This window comes from Mangifera indica, chromosome 1, assembly GCF_011075055.1.
Source record: "Mangifera indica cultivar Alphonso chromosome 1, CATAS_Mindica_2.1, whole genome shotgun sequence".
Lineage (NCBI taxonomy): Eukaryota > Viridiplantae > Streptophyta > Magnoliopsida > Sapindales > Anacardiaceae > Mangifera > Mangifera indica.
Genome location: NC_058137.1, coordinates 22770845 through 22793888, shown reverse-complemented (window position 1 = coordinate 22793888; position 23044 = coordinate 22770845). Strand labels below are relative to the sequence as shown.

The following is a 23044-nucleotide window of genomic DNA, read 5'->3' as shown; positions in this document are numbered from 1 at the left end:
TAAAAGCTAAATAAATAACAAATCTTGACACGAGGATTAGGTGCACTGTACTATACATCCAAAACAGCTCAACTCGATCCACTGTCACATGTATCATTACCACAAACAACAAATATTTTAGTAAAACTCATTCGGAAAAACATGTTTAATTATTATTATTATAATAATAATAATATTATTATTATTAAAGTAAATTAAATGTCCCACCCAAGGTTTAGTCAAAGCACTTTTCACCCCTAAATGATATAAATAGTACTTTTCTACCCAAAATCAATTTATTCTTGTAAAATTTGACCCTTGTTCTATGTTCTAGTCCAAACTTTATGACAAATTGCTCATGACATCATCAATGAAGCAACTCAATGAAGTAAATGAAGATCCACCATCCATCATAGCTTTTCTACTCTTTTGGCTCATCTCCTCCACTCTTTCTCTTATCTTATTATCATCCTCCATTAATTTCCTAATCCCTCTCTCTATCTCCCCTGCCCTTAACACTATTTGATTCTCTGCCAACAGCTCCTTCCTATAATCCATTTTAATTTCAACAGCTGATCCCAACTCAATCACCAACTCAAACGCATTGAATTGTTGCTCTGCGAGCATAGGCCATGTGGCAATGGCAACTCCAAACCATATGCTCTCCAGTGTTGAATTCCATCCGCAATGCGATACGAACCCTCCGATCGCCTTGTGGGCTAACACTGACACTTGTGGCGCCCACCCGATTACTTGTCCAACCCCGGCTGTTCGTTCAAGAAACCCTTCCGGTAAAACGTCCGCTAGATTGGTGTAGTCACTTGGAGAAGCAAACTGGCCCTTGGATGGAGGTTGACGAAGAGACCACAAGAACCGATGCCCACTGTGTTCAAGCGCGTACGCAATCTCTTTCACCTGATCCTCCTCAAAGCTTCCCTTGCTCCCGAAGCATAAAAACACGACCGATGACGGTGGTTGATCATCAAGCCACTCGATGATTTCTGATTTTGTTTTGGACTCAGTTGACTCCGGATTGATGCTATTTCTGTCAAGATTCAAAATGGGCCCCACAGGGTAAACGGGTGGGATGTTGGCTTCACCATTAGACAACGACTTGATTTGCAAAAGATTCCAGCTCCATAAACGAATTTACAACAATACCCTTTACTCTCCGGAACCCCCTCGCTAGCTCAAACATAACCATAGACCATTCTTTCTCGAAGTACACAGAAGGCAAAACCTTAGCAGGAAGTTTGTTAACGAGACTCGGTACTTCCAATTCAGAATCCGAATCTTTCAAATCAACAGTTTGTTTGTTCTGCTCATCATGAAGAGCCTGCAAGTGAAGCATCAAACCCAGAAAAGCTGCACCCGATGTAAAGAAAATATAGCTTGGAACTCCAAACTCATCAGCAACATCAATCATGCTTGTGCAAAACATGTCAAGAACAAACCCAGCGAGTTTAGGTGAGTCATCGGAGGCTGACTCGGAGAGAACAAGCTTAGAGACAGCTTCTTTGACGAGGGGTTTATGCGATTCAATGAAAGAAGTGAAGAAGCCCATGGGGTTGAATCCTTGAAGGTCATCGTTGGGGAGATGAACAAAGTTGATACGGTCATCAACAGAGAGTGAGTCGAGATAGGCATTCATTTTAGAGTCGGATGGTAGTTTCATGACGAGGACGGTGATGGAGAGGCGGTGGTGGCGGTGGACGAGAAGCTTGGCCAGCTCCATGGTGGAGACAAGGTGGCCGACGCCTGGTGTAGGGATGAAGACTAACTCAGATTTGTTGTTCATTGAAGCAGCGGATGATTGTTTTTGATATTTGTGAGTCAAATTCAACACAGGGAAAGGCAAGTATAAAGAGGCGAGGGATGATGATGCAAGTGATTTGGTAACACCGAGAAAGAAAAGGATAAGACAAATGGCCGATGGACTTGAATGGCCGATTGATTTGTTCCCATCCAGGTACAGTAAAACCCCAAAGTTATGCATCTCTCTTTTTTTTTTTTTTTTAACTCAAGTACCTATAAGATAATTTATGTATCAAGATTAGTGATAAAATTATTTTTTATTAAAAAATTTAAAATTTTATTACATATTTTTTTAACCATAAAAATCTCATAATGTCTTTATTAAAAGTTTGAAAAATAATAATTTTTTCTAAGGTTTTTGTTTTCTTTTTTGTAATGATAATTTCTCATCTTTAACCATCGCTCATCCTCTCTCCCTGGCTCTCTGCCTTTTTTCTCTTACCACAAATTGACAAAAATCATTGAAAAATCTAAACAACTTTTGTTTGGATTTCTAAAAGACATTCATCTAAATTTCTAGGCAATTTTTGTCAATCTATGGCCAAAGAAGAAAGGGAGTGAGATCAGGAGGAAGAGATACGATAGGAGGAAAAACGACTGATAGTCAAAGACAACAGATCTTCATCAGAGAAAAGAAAAAAAAAAACCTTAAGAAAAAATTACCACATTTCAAACATTGAAGGAAAATTTGAGAAAAAAATTGTGAAAATTTCAAATTAAAGGAGAAAAATGTGATATTTTGAAAGTTAAATAGTAAGACTTTGAGATTTTACTATACCTTAGGTAAGAAAAATTCTTTTGACCAAGAGAAATCAATGTTCACGTCGTTCTTTTTTATAATATAATTTAATAAAATTATGTGTATATAATTTAGATATATAAATAATATATTAATATCAAATTTTAAATTAAAGATAAAATAACTTTTATTCATATGATAATAAATAATATTTTATTGAATTTTTAAGAATCACTTAAAGTATTAATTTTCAAATATATATCCAACTTTGTTGTCCGCAGGTGAAATTAAAATTAAATCGATTTTTTTCTTAAGGGTAAATTAGGAGTATCCTAAATTGTAATAAAAACTTATAAAACAAAACATATTAATATGATTGAGACAAAAGCTTCGGGAGATTTTGTTGATAAGATAGATAAATGTGAGTGATTCACGATCACACATTTTGTCAAAATGGGTCCAGAGCAAATGGACGAAGATGTCCTGCTTTTTTGAATAGACTTGAAGCCATTCGAAATCATTCTTATTGGCCAAGTCATGTTCAAAAATTTTATTGGCCACATATCAATATTTTTCAATGAGATTTACGAAATAATAATATCATATATATAAAAAAAAATTAAACAGATTGATATGGCAATTATGTGACAATATTATTTTCATCTATCACATATTAATACTGTTATATTATCTCCACTAAATAATTATTATATTAGTTTTTGTAATTTTTTTATATACAATTTTTGTATATATAATATTACTGTTTACAAAATTCTAAAATATCTGTCAACCCTAACTTTCCTTCCTATTATAAAAATTTTCTTGAATCTCCGCTTTTCACCCTTTGTCAATAGAAATTGTTAAGTTTATTGTAATTTACTTGAAGCAAAAGTGCTTTAACCCCCGTAAAGATATGGAAAATTAAAAAAACCCTTAATTATGTAGGTTTAGTGTGTTTTTTATAAATAATAATAATAAAAATATATATATATAATTAAATAATTTTAAATTATAAATAAAATATTATTTAATTATAATAATTTAATAAGAAAAGTTAATTTAAAAAATTAATGTAAATGATGTTAATGCTAGAGTTAGATTCTAATTGAGTTTAAGTTCGAATTGAGTTCGAATAAGTCTGAAATGAGCTAGTCTTATATAAGCTCGCTCAAACTTAAGTTATTCGTCAAATTTGTGAATTAAAAATTTTGATATAAAATGATATCATTTTGACTAATATATATTAAAACAATATCGTTGTAATAACAAACCAGTTAAAAATTCAAACTTAAAATGAATCGAACTGAATTCAAACAAAGTTTAAGTTTAGCTTCTACGAGCTCAACAAATTTAAGCTCGAACTCAAACTCTATTATATACAAATTGAGTCAAATTTAATTCAATTCAAATCTAATCCTAACTAATATTCACTTTGTTTTATACAAGCGTAGTCCTCACACAAAAGACAAAGATAACCTGCCTTTCGAGAAAAGCTTCGGGGCCAATCTGTATGGCAAATATTTTATATTTGCCACGCCTTGCTTACCAAGTTTCCACGCCCTTGCTTACCAAGTTCAACATAAATGTCACAATCAAAATTTGTCCTATAAATGCTCATTTATTGATAGTGTGCTAGGATTGGGCACAATAATGGATCATATGATTTAAAGTCAAAAACACCCTCACGACCCGCTATTAGGGTGAGTCATATCATGACTTGCGAAAAAAGATTGGAGTGCACAACTTGCTATTAGGATAGAGTGTGTTTTTTTATAATCAATATTTAAATAAGATCGATCAAATATTGAACAAAAACCACAATTACTCTATATAAATGCAGTGTGGAAAAGAATACTGTATTATCTACCTGTTAGAATTGGCAAACGAGATTATTATCATCTAACAGTGTTTTAATGGAAGACAAAACAAAGTAAAAACTTAGAATGCTTGGTTGAATGTCCACTGCTGACCCCCTTCAATTGCTCGGGTTTATCTTAGAATGATTCTGCAGAGGGACACCTGTGCAAACTGGTTGTGCAGTAGATGGCATGGCATGGAGTCCCCTGGCAACTCCATTATCATCTTGCTCAATTGCAGATGATGAGGAGAAAGCACATTGTAGAATCTGTTCATCCTGGACTTGAAGTACAATAGGCTGACTATGGTATTGTTGATTTCTGCAATTATAATTAATTGCATATTGTGGAATTTGTTCCTGTAATATTCTCAGAAAAAACAGAGAAATGAAATTATAAAATTTGAAATGAATTAAATCTTATTAAAATCCATTACAGCAGAACACTGACCAACATAATAAAAACTAATTACAGGGAGAAAAAAAAAGGCCAAAGAATGAGTTTTCTTGCTAACTTAATGAAATATCAAATCCTGTAAATCAATACAAAATTGACTTTAAACTTTTGCTTGGTTATTTATTTGCTTAAAACTTAGTCCTGGTGAGGTATAGTTATCAGGAAATAGAAACTGTATGATACCCAATAGTTTTAAGTTTTTTTTTCTACAGATTTGCATTTGCTTCAATTCAGGCACCGTCAACTTCTCTCAAATGGATTTTAAACTTATTATTCATTATCTTAAGAATTTTCATCAAAAGGACCGGCTTTGCTATAAAAATTTTAGTTTGTTCACTTTAAAACATCAACAAAGAAACTGCTTTGATCATGGTAGAGGACATAGGATAGAAGATACTAATAATAAAGTCGCAATGAGAAAACAGCATATAAAGAAACCCATGCAACAAACCATACACATACTCATGCAACATATAAAGCCCCTTTTATCTCTAAACATAAAGTGTGGGATAATTTAATGCTAGGCTGAGAAAAGGTTTTTTGTGGTTTACCTGAGCAATGAATTAAGACTTGTTTAAATAAAGTTGAGCAGCTTATCCAATCAACCCTGATTCAGTCTCCGATGCTTAATTTGACCACTAAAGACCATGCAAGCATCAAGTCCATTGGAGTTATGCTAAACACAGAGCTGCTCAACTGAGCAAGTTGAGCAGATCCAAATTGTCAGTCTTGACAAAAGACCAACAACCATCATGTTGTATCTGCAGTAATTTAATGGCCAATTACTGGCCTTTCAACAGCAAAAATTTTTGTGGCTAGTTGTCTTCAGTTTACTAACATGATTGCATTCTCCCATTTCAAAGTCTATAACAAATATTCCAGTTCATTCATCAAACTGCAAGATTACATCTAGATTGGAGCTTCGGCTAGCCCTATAACCAGCATTTTTCATTTCCATGGCTAATCCTTCCAGCATCTCATATATCTCATCAGTTTGCGGATGCTCTTGATCCTTAGATGCAAAACAGTTCACGTAACCTCCAGTGTCTATCCAAGAGCATCCAATTTCTTTTCTCAACCCTCTTTCTCTCATCTCTTTTCTTACTTTGTCAGCATTTTCCCAGTTTCCTTCTTCTGCATAGATATTTGAGAGCAAAACATGATAGCCTGTAATGTTGTTTCTTCTATCTAATTCAAGCAACTTTTTGGCAACAATTTCTCCCAATTCAGATTTTCCATGAAGTCTGCAAGCACCAAGAAGTGAACCCCAAATTTCCAACACATTCCCCTCTTCACCTAATTTTTGGACAAACTCATAGGCTTCAACAACCCTCCCAACCCTACCTAACATATCTGCAACACAACAAAAGTGCTCAGTTGAGGGCTGAATCTTGTATTTACTCTCCATCAACTCAAAAATTTGAAGACCTTCATCAACCCGGCCAGCATAACTACAAGCAGACAACACTGCAACAAAGGTAACAGCATCTGGTTCAATGTCATATTCTTGCATTGTGTGAAACAAAGAGAGAGCTTTCTCACTCATCCCATGTTGACCATAGCCCAATATCATTGTGGTATACGTGACAGGATTTTTTTCAGAGATTTGGGCAAACACATTTTCAGCATAAGAAATTGACCCTGACTTGGAATACATATCAACAAGTGCAGAGCCCACAAAGACACTTTGGTCCAACAAATGACGGATGGAAAATCCATGAAGTTGCTTTCCCAACTCTATACTTCCCATTGGATTACAAGCTGGGAGCACAGATGCTATAGTCACAACATTGGGAGTTATGGTCTGCTCAAGCATCTGCCTAAAAGTAATGAAAACTTCCTCAATCAATCCGTTTTGGGTATACCCAGCAATCATAGCATTCCAAGTGGCTTGATCTCTGTCTCCAGTATGGTTTCTCTCAAAAATTTGTTGAGCAGCTCTAATCAAACCAGATTTTGCATACATGTCTACAAGATAACTTTCCATTCCCTCAAACTGAATGCCATGCCTTATGAGATAAGCATGGGTCTGCTTTCCAATGTCCTGGTTTCGCAGATTTGAAGCTGCTGAAAGCAAAGCAGTAACAGTAATGGAATCAATCATAAATTGTTGCTTCTGCATCTCATGCACAAGCATTAATCCTTCATCATCCAGCCCATTCTGAATAAAAGCCGAAATCATTGTATTCCAAGAAACAACATCCCGTTTCAGCATATTATTGAAAACTTTAAATGATGTATGGACAAAGCCACATCTTGAATACATGACAATAACTGCATTCAATACAATAACTGGCAATGTTGCCAAATTCTTAATTATATAGGCATGCAACTGTTGAGCTAAGTCCAATTGCTGCAACTGTGAAACTGCAGTTAAGACCGATACAAAAGTCACATCATCAAAATCAATTTCATCTGATACCATAGCTTCAATAAAAAGCTCAATAGCTTCAACAGGAGAACTGCTCTGTACATAGCCACCAATCATAGTGTTCCAAACCTCAGTATTTCTCTCTAAGCAACAGTCAAAAATCTTCCTAGCGAAATCAAGTAGACCAAGCTCAGCATACATGAAGATAGCTGAACTTACAACAAACAAATCATTTACATATTCACTTCCCAATTTAACTAGCAATCCATAAACTACGTTACCATTCTTATAGTCCCCTAAACTTGACAAAGCCGGGAAAACATTAACAAAACTAACAGTACTGGGTCTTATTCCCTTTATCATCATCATCCTAAATTGCCTAACCGCTTCAGCATATCTCCCTGTCTTTACATACCATGAAACCATAGTATTCCACGCAATAACATTTCTCCTTTTCATCGTATCAAACACTTTACGAACTAAATCATACTTCGAATAATCGAAATCAGAATAACCACACCCACCAATTTCACCATCCCCCAAAGAACTCAAACAAGTAGAATACATATTCAACAGAGAGTTATATACAATTCTACTGGGGTTCAATAAGCCCCTAATAAAATGGCAATGAACAGATTTACCGACTCTCAAATTGTGTGTGGCGGCACAAGCCTTGAGAGCCGAAGAGTAAGTATAGTTATCACAAAAAGTATAAGGAGCGGAATTTTTCATCTGGGAATAGAACAAAATGGCATCTTGTGGCATTTTGTTGCAAATAAAACCAATAATAATGGTGTTCCAAAGGACGGTAGTTGGGCGGGGAATTGTGTCGAACAGTTGGCGGGCTAAATTAGGTTGGCCTTGCTGGCATATTTTGCTCAAGCGGGAGCGAATTGTGGGGGTTTTAAGTTCGGGAAGTGGCAGTGGAAGGGAAAGGGGTGGCGGAGTGGTATTTTGTGGTGGCGGGAAAGTGATAGGCGGTGGCGTTGGTGGCTGAAGCGGAACAGAGGAGGCCATGGACGGATGCTTGAGTTTTGTTGGCAGTGTTCTGGTTATCTGTTATCCGTTCAAACTGGTGAAAAGGCTTTACCATCAATAGAAGTGAAAAAGGCCAAAGACCTTTCATCCCAGGACTAGTTTGACGTCGAATTTTCATTCCATAATTTTTTAAAATTTAAATACTTACATATAAACCATTACCATTAGAAAAATTTATCAATTTTAAAAATATAATTATCATTTAATATATAATTTTAAAAAATTAAAATTTTATCTATTTTTTATCTAAATTTTAAAAACTAATAATTTTCTCATATTCTAAATTTTAAAAACTTAATTTTTCTCCAATAAAATTTATTTTTTCCCTTCCTTCTTCGTCTTCACCAACTTTGCAGACCATTTTCCATTGACCAAAAGGAAGATTCATTTGGGGATGGAGAACTTTTCCATCGTTCGATTCATTTTCGTTTAACCCAAAGATGAAGGGCATTTTCGTTTAGGGTTTTTCGTCAATCTATCATTCGAGACCAAGTTGTCAACTGATTCAGGCATCCGAAAATGAAGATGAAGAATAGACAACATTTTGTCTGTCTTCGAATACAACAAATCGACAAACCTCTTGATATTGAAAATGCCCTTGGTTGATTCATCTTCAGATCATTTTTTGTCAATTCATTGTCTCCAAAGATTGAGAGAGTGCGCCAATAAAGAAAAAAGATGGGGCTGAAGCTGGTCTTGTCCAGAGTCTAGTCACTGGAAAAGGAAGGAAGAAAAAGGAAACTTTAAGGGGGAGAGAGTTAAGTTTTCAAAACTTAAGATGAGAAAATTATTAATTTTTAAAATTTAGATAGAAAAAAATAAAATTTAATTTTTTTAATATTACATGATAAATAAAAATTATACTCTTATAATTAATAGATTTTTTTAATTATAATGGTTGACGGATGAGTATTTAATTTTTCAAAATTTAAATGATGAAAGTTTAATAATAAACTAAACATTAGATAAGAATAAATATTTAGATCAATAGAAAAATCCAAAATTGGACTGGAAATTATATTTAAAGAATTATTTTATTTTTAATTCAAAATCATTTAATCACTTGATAATATATATCAAATATATATTTATTTATATATTTAAAATAGATTGATATCATTTTATTTTTAACATAATGTATTAAGTGCTAAGTTGTCTCAATTACATAAACATTTTTTTGAATAAACCTTGAAAGCAAATCGCCGGAGTTGAATAACACTATAGAACATATGCATTTTAATACAATCAATTTTAAATTACAACTAATTTAAATAAGATAAGTTATTTAATACATCAAATATATTAAATTAGATAGTATTATTAAACCGTATTTGTATTATATTAATTCAAATTTTAGATTAAAAACTTTTAATTTATATTTATCCTCAATTATAACCATATCAAAATCTTTAAATTATAACCTGATTTGATTTATGTTTAAGTTAAATTGTCAAATCTTTTTACTCTATTGTATATTTTTAGTATTTCAATCTCTTCAAGACCTTCAATAAAGAGAAAGAAAATGCAAATTGTGGAATTATGGTACCATTACCTCTAGTTATCCCATCAAGCAAATAAAGAAAGACAATCGTTGCGTAGGTGTGTTATCCCGTTCGTTAAGTTTTGCAAGAATAGGTTGAAAATGCAGAAGACAAGGTCTACTACCCACCTTACATAGCATATGAAGCTGCAGAAGACAAGAATAGTTTTGCAATTCGAAGCCTAAGAGGTTAGTAGAGACATCAAAGGGTTTAAACCCGATTCAATTCACTGCACTTAATTGGTGGCATGATAATAAAATAAAGTATTGTCGCATATGACGACTGAGATTTTGGTAATTCCATTTTCCACAATAGCCCCAAAAGAGGCTTTTAATCCTAGTGCTAAAGTAATTGACCCTTATAAGGTATCTCTAGCTTCAAAAAGGGTTAATATGCTTATGCATGGGACGCCTCCAATCCCCCCCCAAAAAAAAGAAGTACCTAATTAATTTCAACAACTTCAAGTTCTTATTATTTATTATATGAAAAGCTAAATTATTTAATCACTGGTTTACTTTAATGAAGAGTGGCGGTGAAATTGAGGTTACACTGCAAGAAACATAAGAAGATACCTCTCTAAAAATACAATGCACATTTTTTGGTTGATTTGGTAAGTAAACTCTACCCATTAATGGTTTAATGCAATCAGTTATTCTTTTGGTTCATATTGCTTAATTACAACCATAGTGTTTCTGTAGTTGCGTGGAAACCTGAAAATACTTGATTTGGGTCAAGACTCTATATGAATTTTGAAACATTGCCCGCAATGCGGTTTCTCTTTCTTTTTTTTTTTAAGTCATCTTTCTTTTGAAACTCATATTTTTGTTATAAATGGGTTCACTTTTACCCTTATTATTTTTTCAAATTGTTAAGGACCTTCTTTTTTTTTTTTCGAGTATGTAGAGGTAAAAATCATTTTGCTAGGCCTAGATATGTCAACTGAGTTAGGCCAAATGGAGACCCAGTCTAATACTGTAGCTCTATGGGTTTTCTAGACTGGATTATAGATTTTAATATGAAGCCGATGAGTCGTTCAATATTGTTTACAAATTTAAAAAGAAAAAAACAGAAGCTTTTATTGCTTCTCCATTGGCTTCTATTTGTGGGAGAAGCAAGGTTTTAATTTTTAAAATTTTTTTATATAAATCAATCAAAATCTTTTTTATTTTTAATTTTATTTACAAATCTCTCCATCTTAATTTTTTTATTATATTCTTAATTTTAATTTCTCTCATCAACTCTCTTTTGAAAACTGTTTGAATTTATAAATAATATTTCTTTGTGTTTATAATTTTATTTTTATTTTAATTTTATAATTACAAAATATTACGAATGGATTCAATGTCAAATTAATTTAGAAATTTGGCTGTTGAAGACAAGTAGATAAATGATATGAGATATATATTTTATTTATGTTTGTAATTATACAGTATATAAATTAATTTATTTGTATTATGTTATAAACTTATAATATTTTTGATCATGTAATTACGATATTCCTCCATCACAAGTAAGAGATTATAAATAAAATATTTGAGGTATTGTCCTCAATTTTAATAATTGAAAAATAATTTGTATTTAAAAGTTTTAATAAAAATTAAAAAATATATATTTAAATGGGTCAGCTCGACCCTATATATATAGGATCGGCTTGGGCTTTCAAAAATTTATAAGTTGATCCAACTTAAAGGTCTATTACTATATGGGCTTAGAGCTCGACCCAGCCCATTGACGTGTCTAGTAGGCCCATAAATTGGTATAAAATTAGAGTTGTTTTGTTTTTAATCATAAAAACCCATACAAATTTGGTTTTAAATCCCTAATTTAAATTAGTGTAATATTAAGTTTTTCTCAGCCTCTAATTAACTATAGTAGTAACATCTTGCAATAAAAACTTTAGAGTCTTCTACAAAACTAAAATTCAAAATGCTCCGATTTGTTTTCCTGTAATTATTTCAAGATGACTTGGAATTAGAAATCTTATCTATTCTCTCAGTGTTTCTATCTGTTACCTTCCTTGACTCCATCTACTTAGGCTCACAGGAACATTCTTTCTTCTGATCATAAAGAGACCTCACCAAACCATCTTTATTAGTTGATGACTTTGGAAACTTGTGAAATATGTAGCCTTCAATAGAATTTGACTCCTTTGTTTTAAGATTATTTTCAAAATCCTTTCAAAGATTTTGAAGTTTATATTATTTCTGGCTTTGTTATTGCCTTTGAATTATTTCCAATCATCTCAAAGTTTTGCTCTGCCTTAATAGCTCCCATAAGTCACTATCCTAACTTGTGAAATATGTATTCTTTCAATTATTCAAAGATTTGGAATGGTTGAAGACTATTCATTCCCTCATTCTCTCTCCTTTGAGCTTTATTTGTTCTGCGGTTGGCAACCTACTTTGAATTACTTCTGCTTGAGGGAGAAGTTTTATTTTAACTTTCCAATAGTCATGCTTTTCTCCTGCAAATATTGGAATAAGCAAAATTGAAAACCCACTTGACTTTAACCTTTTGTAGTTAAGTTGCATCAAACATTGACACATTTGACTTTTATTGAGATGTTGACTACGTTTCTAATGTTATTGCGATGTACGACCATATATAGCATGATGTACGGATGGATGTATAGGCATACATCCATTTCAACTAAATCCAATCCAAATTTAATTTCAAGTTGAGTAAAATGACAAGAATACTCTTGAAATATATCTGAGAGTGTTATATATTTAAATTCGATTCAATTTAAATTCAATTCTAATTGTTTATTATATATTTTAATCAAATAATTTGGTAGAAAATGCTCTGGTCAGATAATAGTTCAATAACTCTATACTTGTCAATTTATAGAGAAAATTTTAATACCTCTAATTTTTTTTTCTTTTATTATTATTTAAACAATATTACACAAGTAATCATACTATTAATCTCTTTAATTTTTATATTTTTGTATGCGATCATGTCTCAAATCTTACATATTTTTTCGTTAATATAAGTATCCGTATCAAAAAGCATATTTAGTAAACTCAACTCAGTAGGATAAAGTGACAGTTTTTTGTTCTAAGGTTGATGTTGTTATTAAGTTCTAAAATTTGAAATTAATAAATACTAACGTAATGTTTACTTAAAGTCTTGCTTTAATCTTTTCTTTGGTGTTTTGTTAGATTTTGCTTTGACAAAACGTAACTTTCTTTTGTCTTTTTGCGTTCCTTTTTAGCCTTTGCCTACTCTCTCAAATGGAAAATCAAACTCCCAAAGCATGATTTTAAAATAGGGACTTGGTGGCTAGTCTGGTTGGTTCAACCATGACATCAAAAAATTGTATTTGGTTCAACCATTAGATTTTTTTTTTTTTTACACATTTTCTTTAACTTAAGGGAATTTTTTTTATAAAAATCTTGTAATTGTTGGGACTTTAATCCAACACTTTGCATATGAAGGTTGTCACGCGTAATCACAGGGCCAAAACCAAGTTTCTGAATCAATGTTTGGTATAAGTTATAAAACATTGCTCCCACCATGGTTTCTCTTATTTTTTGGCCCTTAATCAACTTTCTTTTGAAACTCCTATTTTTAATAAAATCAAATTCATTTTACCCGTATTATTATTTTTAAAAATTGCTCATAGGCATACATTGATCACCCGTTAACGAGATCATTATAGGTATAGATAAAATAGATATATTAGATAAAATAAATATATGTGTAATTTTTTTTTTGTAAATACTCATAAGTAAAAACTATTCTGTTTGATAAAATCATATATATTAATTTTAAATATATAAATATATCATTATATAATTTTAAATTAATAATAAAAAATATTTAATTATATAATAATAAATATGATTATTTATTTAAAATAGATATGTATATAATAGTGCTGTTTGGCTTTTATTGAGGCGTTGGCGTCGTTTCAAAGTCCATGAAAACGTTCTTTTATTTTTTCCCAAGTTTCTGTTCCCGATAAATATCACTCACCGTCGAAAATAAGAATCTTCTCTTGGGATGAGCCTTTTTCCAAGCACTAAATGGGCTTCCCGAAGAAATACATATGCAATGACGTCATTAGTTTCCAGAACAAGTGCTCATGTTCTTGGCTTAATTATTGGATACAACATAGTGCTCGAGGCGCTTACGCCCACGAATAATATTTATAATATTTATTTTAAATATATAAATATAATATATTTATATTTATATATATTATTATTATGTTTTTAATTTAAAATTATTTAATTATATAATAATATATATAAATATAAGTATTTATATATTTAAAATAAATAAACATAATTCTATTATAATATAATATAATTATATATTTAATATTTTTACCGCTCAACGTCTTCTAGATTTTGTGTTCAAAAGACGTTATCTATTATTAATCATTTTCCATACGTATCAGGCTGCTGCATACACTCCACTAGTCAAAGACTATTTCTACAAGGTGTCAGAGAAGAGTAAATCACATAGTCCTACCCAAGGTTTGGTCTATAAACACTTTTTTATTATTAGTTTACATAAATAACATTTTTATCTAAACTTAATTTTTAAAAAAATTAACAGTGTGAAGTAAAATAATAATTTTAATATCTATTAATTTTTAAAATAGAAAACAATAAATTTATATAAGACTCAGATTTTTAAATATAATAATTTAATTCTTTAAAAATATTATTATATTTTATTCTATTATTTGAAAATATAACTATCATTTTTAAAATTTTTAGTGGGTAAAATGATTTGTCAAAAATTTTCAAAAACTTCTAAACTTTTTTAAAATTTATAACAACCTCTAAAAAATTTCATAAAGATTCATAATATTTTTAAAAATTATAATTTACTTTTTAATATACATAGTTATACGATAAAAACATTCATTTTTACTAAAAAAATGAAGAAAAGATAAGAGTGAATGAAAAAAAAGTAACTTTTTATATCATCTATATATTTAATATATTTTTTTAATTCTTTTATTAATTTAAAATTATATTATAATTTTGAAAAATAAAACAATAAAAATAAAATAATAACTCCATGATACTGTTATTTTTTAACAGAATTTATGTGTGGGGAGTTGTTATTTATACTTGATGCTTGGGTGAAATAGTTGTTTATGTTAACTAGGGGTAGAAAAAGGTTTTAGGCTAAACCTTGAGTGGGACAAGGTTATAAAAAGACTATATATAGGTACTTCAATGAAGCTTCTTTTATCATAAACCACCCGTGACTAAAAATGAAGAAAATTGAGCTAGTGTTCATCCCGGTGGCAGCCGCAGGCCACCTGATTCCCCTAATTGAGTTTGCGAAGAGATTGTTAGAGCGAGATGATCGCTTCTCAATAACTGTTCTTGTCATGTATTCTCCTGCTATGACCTCTCTTGCGGCTGCTTATGCCGAATCTTTTGCAGAAACTAATACTCCAATAAGGTTCATCAATCTACCTCCTCCTATACACTTTCGTCCTTCACAAGAGGTTCACAAATCCTTGGAGAAGTTTGCAACAGAGTATGTGGATTATCATAAAGCTTGTGTTAAAGAAGCTATTGTTAAGCATCTAGTTTCAAATTCAAACTCAGCTCCACTTGCTGGGTTGGTTGTTGATATGTTTTGTACGTCAATGATCGATGTGGGAAATGAACTCGGTGTTCCTTCTTATTTGTTCTTCCCTTCTTGTGCAGCATTTCTTGGTCTCTTGATGCACCTTCCAACTCAATATACCCTGACTGGTAGAGAATTTGAAGAGTTTGACGGCGAGGTTGTGATCCCTTGTTATGTTAATCCAGTGCCAAGCAGTGGTCTGCCTGAATTTTTGTTAAACAAGAATGGCGGCTACACTTCACTGATGAACCATGGAAGAAGATTCAAGGAAACCAAAGGAATTATTGTCAACACATTCGAGGAGCTGGAATCTCATGCGGTTAATTGTTTGTTGAATGATTTTGATCATGTGCCTCCGGTTTACACAGTTGGACCGCTGATTGAACTCAAGGGCGAGATGCAAAATGAGATTATGAAATGGCTTGATGATCAGCCTGAATCATCAGTTGTTTTCTTGTGCTTCGGAAGCATGGGGTGCTTTGGTGAGGAACAATTGAAAGAAATTGCACTTGGATTGGAGCAAAGTGGTCACAGGTTCTTGTGGTCAATAAGAAAGCCACCAACAAATAAACTTGAAGGGCCCACTGATTACAAAGCTGATCTCCAGGAAGTGTTGCCAAATGGGTTCTTGGAGAGGACAAAGGAGATTGGAATGGTGTGTGGATGGGCACCACAAAAGGAGATCTTGGGCCATAAATCAATAGGAGGATTTGTTTCTCATTGTGGGTGGAATTCAATCTTGGAGAGCCTGTGGTTTGGTGTCCCAATTGTGACATGGCCCATGTATGCTGAGCAACAGATTAATGCATTCCAAATGGTGAAAGATATAGGACTTGCTGTGGAGTTGAGATTGGACTATAAAATCAGTGGAGGAGAAGTAGTATCAGGAGACGAGATAGCAAGAGCTATAAAATATGTAATGGATAGAGATAATGAGGTGAGGAAAAAGGTGAAAGAGAAGAGTGAAAAGAGCAGATTTACAGTAATGGAGGGTGGCTCTTCATTTGCTGCATTTGGGAACTTCATTGATGACGTACTACGAAACATGCCATGACAGAAACATTATCTTAATCATCTTTATTCTTGAAGAGCGTCATGTTTCCTAATTCAAAAATAAGCTAAAATATTTTAACCTTTATCCTTTAGTTTTTGTTATATAACATTAAATAAAAATTTTAATGTCATTAGAGAATCATAATTGAGTTGTGAAAATATATATGTTTTTACTTTAATATTTTTATAATTATGGGTATATATTTTAAACACATAAAATGAATATGTAGATAAAAAATGTATAATTAATTTTAAATTAATAAAAAAATAATATTAAATCATATAATAATATATCATTTATATAATTATATTATATACTCTAAATATATATATATATATATATATATATATATATATATATATATATATATATATATATATATATATATATATATATATATATATATATATATGTACCATTGTTTTTAACAATTTAACTTCAAATAAAGGTGTCATTACCCTTACTATTCTTAAAACGACCCACCAATCTGCATTGCCATTTCGCTTTCGATCCGGTTGGCCAACTCTAAGCCACGACCATCTAGAAGAATTTTCTTAGATTGATTGAGTCAACTTTTTTGGGCTTTTGAATCTGACAAAAATTACACATGTCAAGAAATAAAAAATTTGGGTGCACCTCAACAGTAAAAGAGATTCTAATCAGACAAATGCCAACATCCACCTTTGATATCATAAAGCATACGACAATTCATTGAACCGACAAAATAATATTGTACTACTTTATTATTAACTTACAAGCAAATTCCATTCCAAATTCTCTTCTATTACCTTTTTTTTTTCGGTCACGTTATCTGTTGCATGCTTTTTTTTTTTGGGTAAGTGAAACCGCAATGTAAACTTCCACCCACATAAAATAAAGCCGAGCAAGAAAATCACAAAATATTTAATCTTTTTTATCACCACCACCACCACCACCACCACCACTACCACGGCTAACAAGTATGAAATTTGAGCTTCTGTTCATCTGTTTGTTGAGGGGAAGCCGCTACTGGTTCAGAAAATTGGGTTTGTAAAATCATTCTGAATGTATAGTTCTTCCAAATTCTAAGAATACTCTTCAAACTCTCAGAATCACTAATCCAAGAACCTATAGCTGGGAGGGTTTACATGGATAACAAAATTAAGATTCTTTCATTTGGTTCCCAATGCTTGAATTCACGTACTAAAATAAAATATATAAAACATGATGACAAATATATTATTAATGAGTATTATCTTTAATGCATTACAACGTATTCTATTTCTATAATGTTACCTCATAAATAACATAACTTAATAAATAAATATTATGTTTATTTTTTAGTCCAAAATGATTGTTATTCTTCAAAAATTGTGTACATGGAATGAGAATAAAATCAACTGAATAAGCTGATTTAAAGTTTTATTACACAAAGATATTTGTACATTAAAATTACACAAAGATTAGAACATGAGATCAACTCTCATATGTTTTTACATAATCCTTAAAATCTTTTGGTGACATGTCTTTTCTTAAAGGATCAAGAATCATTAATTGAATATTAACATGTTTAATGATTTTTTTAAAACATATTCTCTTATGGTAAAATACTTTAATTTCTTCATCGTGTGTAATTATGTTGTATTTATTTTGTACATAATTCATGCACATATTGTGTTATTATTCTATTATTTAATACAGATCATATTATATGCCTTTCATATCATATTATAAAAGAGTATTGGCAAAAAGATGAACACATGCTAAGAAGTTGACCAAACTAAACTTCACCCAATAAAAAGGCAAAGTGTATAGATAAATCCATTATTTTATAGGTTGTTTGAAGAGTGTGGTTTGATTTGGGTGATCTACCAAAATTGTTAACTAATTTGAGTCTTCATAATCTGCAAATCACAGCACCCAAAAAACAAAACGCCATATAAAGGAGGTATTGTAAGCTTAAAAAATTAAGATTTAGATCTTAAAGATGAAAAAATGAACAATTTTATCTTTATTATTATTATTGTTATTTAAAGAAATTTATGGCCCCTCATAAACTAAATAAATTTATTAAACAACGTGGCTAATTCTCAGCCAAATTTTACTCATCTTCAACCTGGAAACATCCTTGGTAGTATTCAGTGCTATTATCATTTTTTTTGTATAACCGCTAACCCACCTCCTCCATGCACAAAAGATTTCATCTGTGAGAAAACAATTTCCATGAGTACCTTATCTTTTAACAGATCATAAGTCCATAATTCACTTTAAGTGAGATTTATGCAATTATTTATATGAATTTAAGTGATTGATAATGACCAAAATATTATAAATAAGTACTAGTGTTATTTAAAGAAATTTATAGCCCCTCTTAAACTAAATAAATTTATTAAACAACGTGGCTAATTCCCGGCCACATGTGACTGATCTTCAACCTGGAAACATCCGTGGTAGTATTCAATACTATTATCATTTTTTTCAACTGCTAAACCCACCCCCTCCATGCACAAAAGATTTCATCTGCGAGAAAACATTCTCCATGAGTGCCTTATCTTTTAACAGATCATAGGTCCATAATTCACTTTAAATGGGATTTATGCAATTATTTATATGAATTTAAGTGACTGATAATGACCAAAATATTATAAATAATTCACTTCAATTATTATCTTTTAAACAACTTTCTCAACACAATAAAAAAATTGATGTATGCAGATCTTGTAACATACTCCTTTTCTATATCATAAAATAAAGCCAAGAAAAGTGTATATATACACACACACACTTTTTAATTCATATCTTGATTCCACCATTTGCAATTATCACAATTTATCCATTATTTTCTTGTATTATCACACTCTGCAATGTCAATATTGCTCAAGCAACGGCACAAAAATTTCTAGGTTTGTGAGAAAAATGATCTATGTATAGACCACTCCAATTATTTTCTTTCAAAAGCTCTAGATAAGCACCCACCAACCATGAAGTACAACCCCCAAGTCATATCATTCTGTTACAAAAACTAGAAGGCACACTTCATGACACCGTCAAAAGTGTGTCTCATCCTCGTGAGTGTATTACTCTCCGTTGACGGCAGAAGTACAATATTTGCTCTATATTTATCCATAACGTAGGAGGAAACATCATCGGAAAAAAGATTAACAACCCTACTGTGAATATCCAAATCAAGTTTTTGAAGAATAATATCACCAACTCATAACTTATAGCTTGAATCTAAAAGTTATTATTCTCATATTTGTTGGTTTTTTCTTTTTATGTTTTTTAATTGGCAATAACCGAGAAATGATAAGAATAAAAAATCAAAGAAGATGGATAAAAAAGTAAAAAATATAAAATAATTACAATAAAAATATAATTTATTTGTATTATTATGAGTGTTAATGACATTAACTCTATTATATATTTAGTGAAATGACAAAAATCATCCTATCATCAAAATAAGCAACCAGCCTAGTCCGTATGTCATGCCTTGGGAAAAGTCAAGGCAACCAGTGAGATGTCTTGTAGTTCTTGTAGTTTTTGAACGTTAAGAAGCAACCAGTGAAATGAAATATATTCCTACTCCAAAACCTTCCGTCAAATATATAATTTTATTTTAATTATCTTTCAGTTTCTTCATCGTGTGAGATCTATAATTAATCTTTTTTATACTTTTAGGGAAATATTTTCAATTTCCAAGTTTATTCTTGAACGTAACAGGTTTTCTGTAAAAGGAGTTTTAAGTATGGTAATGAGCCAATAAATTTAAAATACCAAAAATAATAAGGTAATTTGATATCATAGGCCGATTCTCAGAAGCTTTGATGATGATGAATCATGTGAAGTGATGGTAAAAGACGTCAAATCAGTAATTTCATCATATGTTCATTAGTAAATAGAATACTAAATTATATTGTGTTTATTTTGTACATAATTCATGCACATGTTTTGTTGTTCTATTGTTTAATACAAACCATAGTATATGCCTTCATATCATATTATGAAAGAGTAAAAGAGAATCGGTAAAAAGATGAACACATGCTAAAAAGTAGACCTAACTAAACTTCACCCAAGGAAAAAGGCAAAGAGTGTAGAGATTAAATCAATTATTTTGTAAGTTGTTTGAAGGGTGTCGTTGGATTTGGGTGATCTATAAAATTATTAACTAATTTGACTCAATTTTTTTTTCAAATCACAACATCCCAAAAGTGTTGAACAAAACTTTAAAAATTACGACAGTAAACAAAACCCCATAGAAAGAAGATATTATAAGGTTCAACAATTAAGATTAGATCTTAAAGATGATAAAATGAACGATTGTATCTTTATTATTGTTGTTGTTTAATAAATTTATATTATAGCTCTCGTAAACTTAATTGATTTTGACAACATGGTAAAATTGAATCTCTATTGTGTTATGATTGTCTATTTAATATCCAAATGATATTATATAATATAATCTAATCGGATAATTTTAAATTAAAAATAAATTAATTTAGATATGTAATTAAACATTTACAATTTAATGCACAACATTATTTGATGTTTATTGCCATTTATATTATGTATCATTTGGATTTTATAAAACAATAAAATTATATGTACATACTTTTTATATACAATTTAGTTATACATATTATATGTCGTTATGTAATTAAATAATTTTAAATTAAAAATAAAATAATATTTAATCATATAATATCATATTATTTATATATATATAAATTATATATTAAAAATATAGACACATAATATTGTTCACTATAAAATTAGGCAAATAATGGATCCAAGTCCCAACAAAACACAAATGTATACTATCTACTCCTATTGGTTTCAAGTTTGCTTACATCGTAAACGCTTAGTTGGCTTACAGAATCGAAAATTGGTTATTAATAATAAAAAAAAATATTATAAGAAAATTAATGAGTTTCATAGTTTCCCAGATCGTGGTTAATTATCATCCACATGTGACTGATCTTCAACCTGGAAACATCTATGATAGTCTTCAGTAGTATTTTCATTTTTCAACAGCTAACCCACCTTCTCCATGCCCAAAAGACTTTATCTCTGATAAAATATTTTTCCATGAGCATAGAAATATCAACTACCCTTGACTGTACTCTTCTCAAGCATTCTTCCGTCCTTTTTTGACAATTCGATTCAAAGAAGACATTAGAAGATTCATTAAAGTTTGTCCACAAGAGATTCGACAACAAGATATCTTGCCTATTAACCAATCATAAGTTGATAGTTCATTTTAAATGAGATTCACACAATTATTTATATGAATTTAATTGATTGATAATGACCAAAATATTATAAATAATTCACTTTAATTATTATCTTTCAAACAACTTACTCAACACAATAAAAAAAAGTATCGTAAAATAAAGCCAAGAAAATACACACACACACACACACACTCTTTTAATTCATATCTTCATTCCACCATTTGCAATGATCACAATTTATCCACTATTTTCTTGTATTATCACACTAACTGCAACGTCAATGTTGCTAAGCAACAACACAAAAATTTCTAGGTTTGTAAGAGATATTATATATGTATTAACTACTTCAATTATTTTCTTCCAAAGCTCTAGATAAGCACCCACCAACCATGAAGTACAACCTCAAGTCTTGTTGTCGTGTCACAAAAACTGGAAGGCACACTTCATGGCATTGTCAATAGTGTGTCTCATCCTCATGGGGGTCTCACTTTCCATTGACCTTTTGGCAATCGCTTCATGCTTATCCATAATGAAGACAAGATCTAGGTCAGACACATCATTGAGAAGAAGGTTAACAACTTTATAGTAAACATTCAAATCAATCTTTTGAAGGTTGTTACCACAAACTTATAACTCACATTTCGGATCTAAAAGTTATCATTTTTATATTTGTTGACTTTCCGTCTTTGTATTTTTCAATTACCAATAAATAAATAATAATAAGAATAAAAGATAAAAAAAATATAAAACATTAAATGATTATGATGAAAATGTTACTTATTTGTATTATTACGGATGTAATTGATATTAACTCTGTTATATATCATATAAAGTGACGAAAAATTTATTAATTTCTAATTTGGATGGACTGGTGGTAAATAAAATTTTCAAACTTAAATGATAAAAATATTGTTTTATCCAACTGTTGGGTGATCTACAAAATTGTTAGCTAATTTGACTCATATTTTTTCAAATCACAACACCCCAAAACTGTTGAACAAACCTTTAAAATATACAACAGTGACAAACCTCATATGAAATAAGGTTAGACAATTAAGATTTAGATCTTAAAGACGATCAAATGAACATCTGTATCTTTATTATTATTGTTATTTAATGAAATTTATTGCCCCATCATAAACTTGATTGATTTTAGTCAACAGATTAAAATTGAGTCAAGTATTTTGTTGGTTTGCTTGTTTTCCTGTTGACTGATACATCTAGTTGTTATTATTTAATTTGACATTCAGATACATAATAAGATAATTAGGAGATTTTAAATTAAAAAAATAATATTTAATTATGTGATGGTATATAAATAAAATTTAATTAAATATTTAAAACTTGATGCATAAAACATTATTGACAATAATATATGTAT

At 30.7% G+C, this 23044-nt stretch overlaps 2 protein-coding genes and 1 pseudogene across 2 annotated transcripts; 1 reads left to right on the top strand and 2 right to left on the bottom strand.

The window, feature by feature from the left end:
• Positions 1-1911, bottom strand: LOC123208779 (annotated as a pseudogene).
• A 2426-nt stretch (positions 1912-4337) lies between these two features.
• Positions 4338-8350, bottom strand: LOC123210606 (pentatricopeptide repeat-containing protein At3g22150, chloroplastic). The gene is made up of 2 exons (XM_044629072.1): positions 5397-8350; positions 4338-4748 (listed from the first exon to the last, which is right to left on the bottom strand). Exon 1 carries the CDS (start codon positions 8231-8233, stop codon positions 5729-5731), a length of 2505 nt encoding a protein of 834 aa, XP_044485007.1. The 5' UTR covers positions 8234-8350; the 3' UTR covers positions 4338-4748; positions 5397-5728.
• Positions 8351-15015: 6665 nt separating this feature from the next.
• Positions 15016-16611, top strand: LOC123212966 (anthocyanidin 3-O-glucosyltransferase 2-like). Its single transcript, XM_044632243.1, has one exon. The coding sequence runs from the start codon at positions 15035-15037 to the stop codon at positions 16451-16453; it is 1419 nt and encodes a 472-aa protein (XP_044488178.1). The 5' UTR covers positions 15016-15034; the 3' UTR covers positions 16454-16611.
• The last annotated feature ends 6433 nt before the right edge of the window (positions 16612-23044 follow it).

Excerpts from the sequence above, each read along its gene's own strand:
- LOC123210606 (XM_044629072.1), bottom strand. The coding sequence starts at position 8,233 with ATGGCCTCCTCTGTTCCGCTTCAGCCACCAACGCCACCGCCTATCACT.
- LOC123212966 (XM_044632243.1), top strand. The coding sequence starts at position 15,035 with ATGAAGAAAATTGAGCTAGTGTTCATCCCGGTGGCAGCCGCAGGCCAC.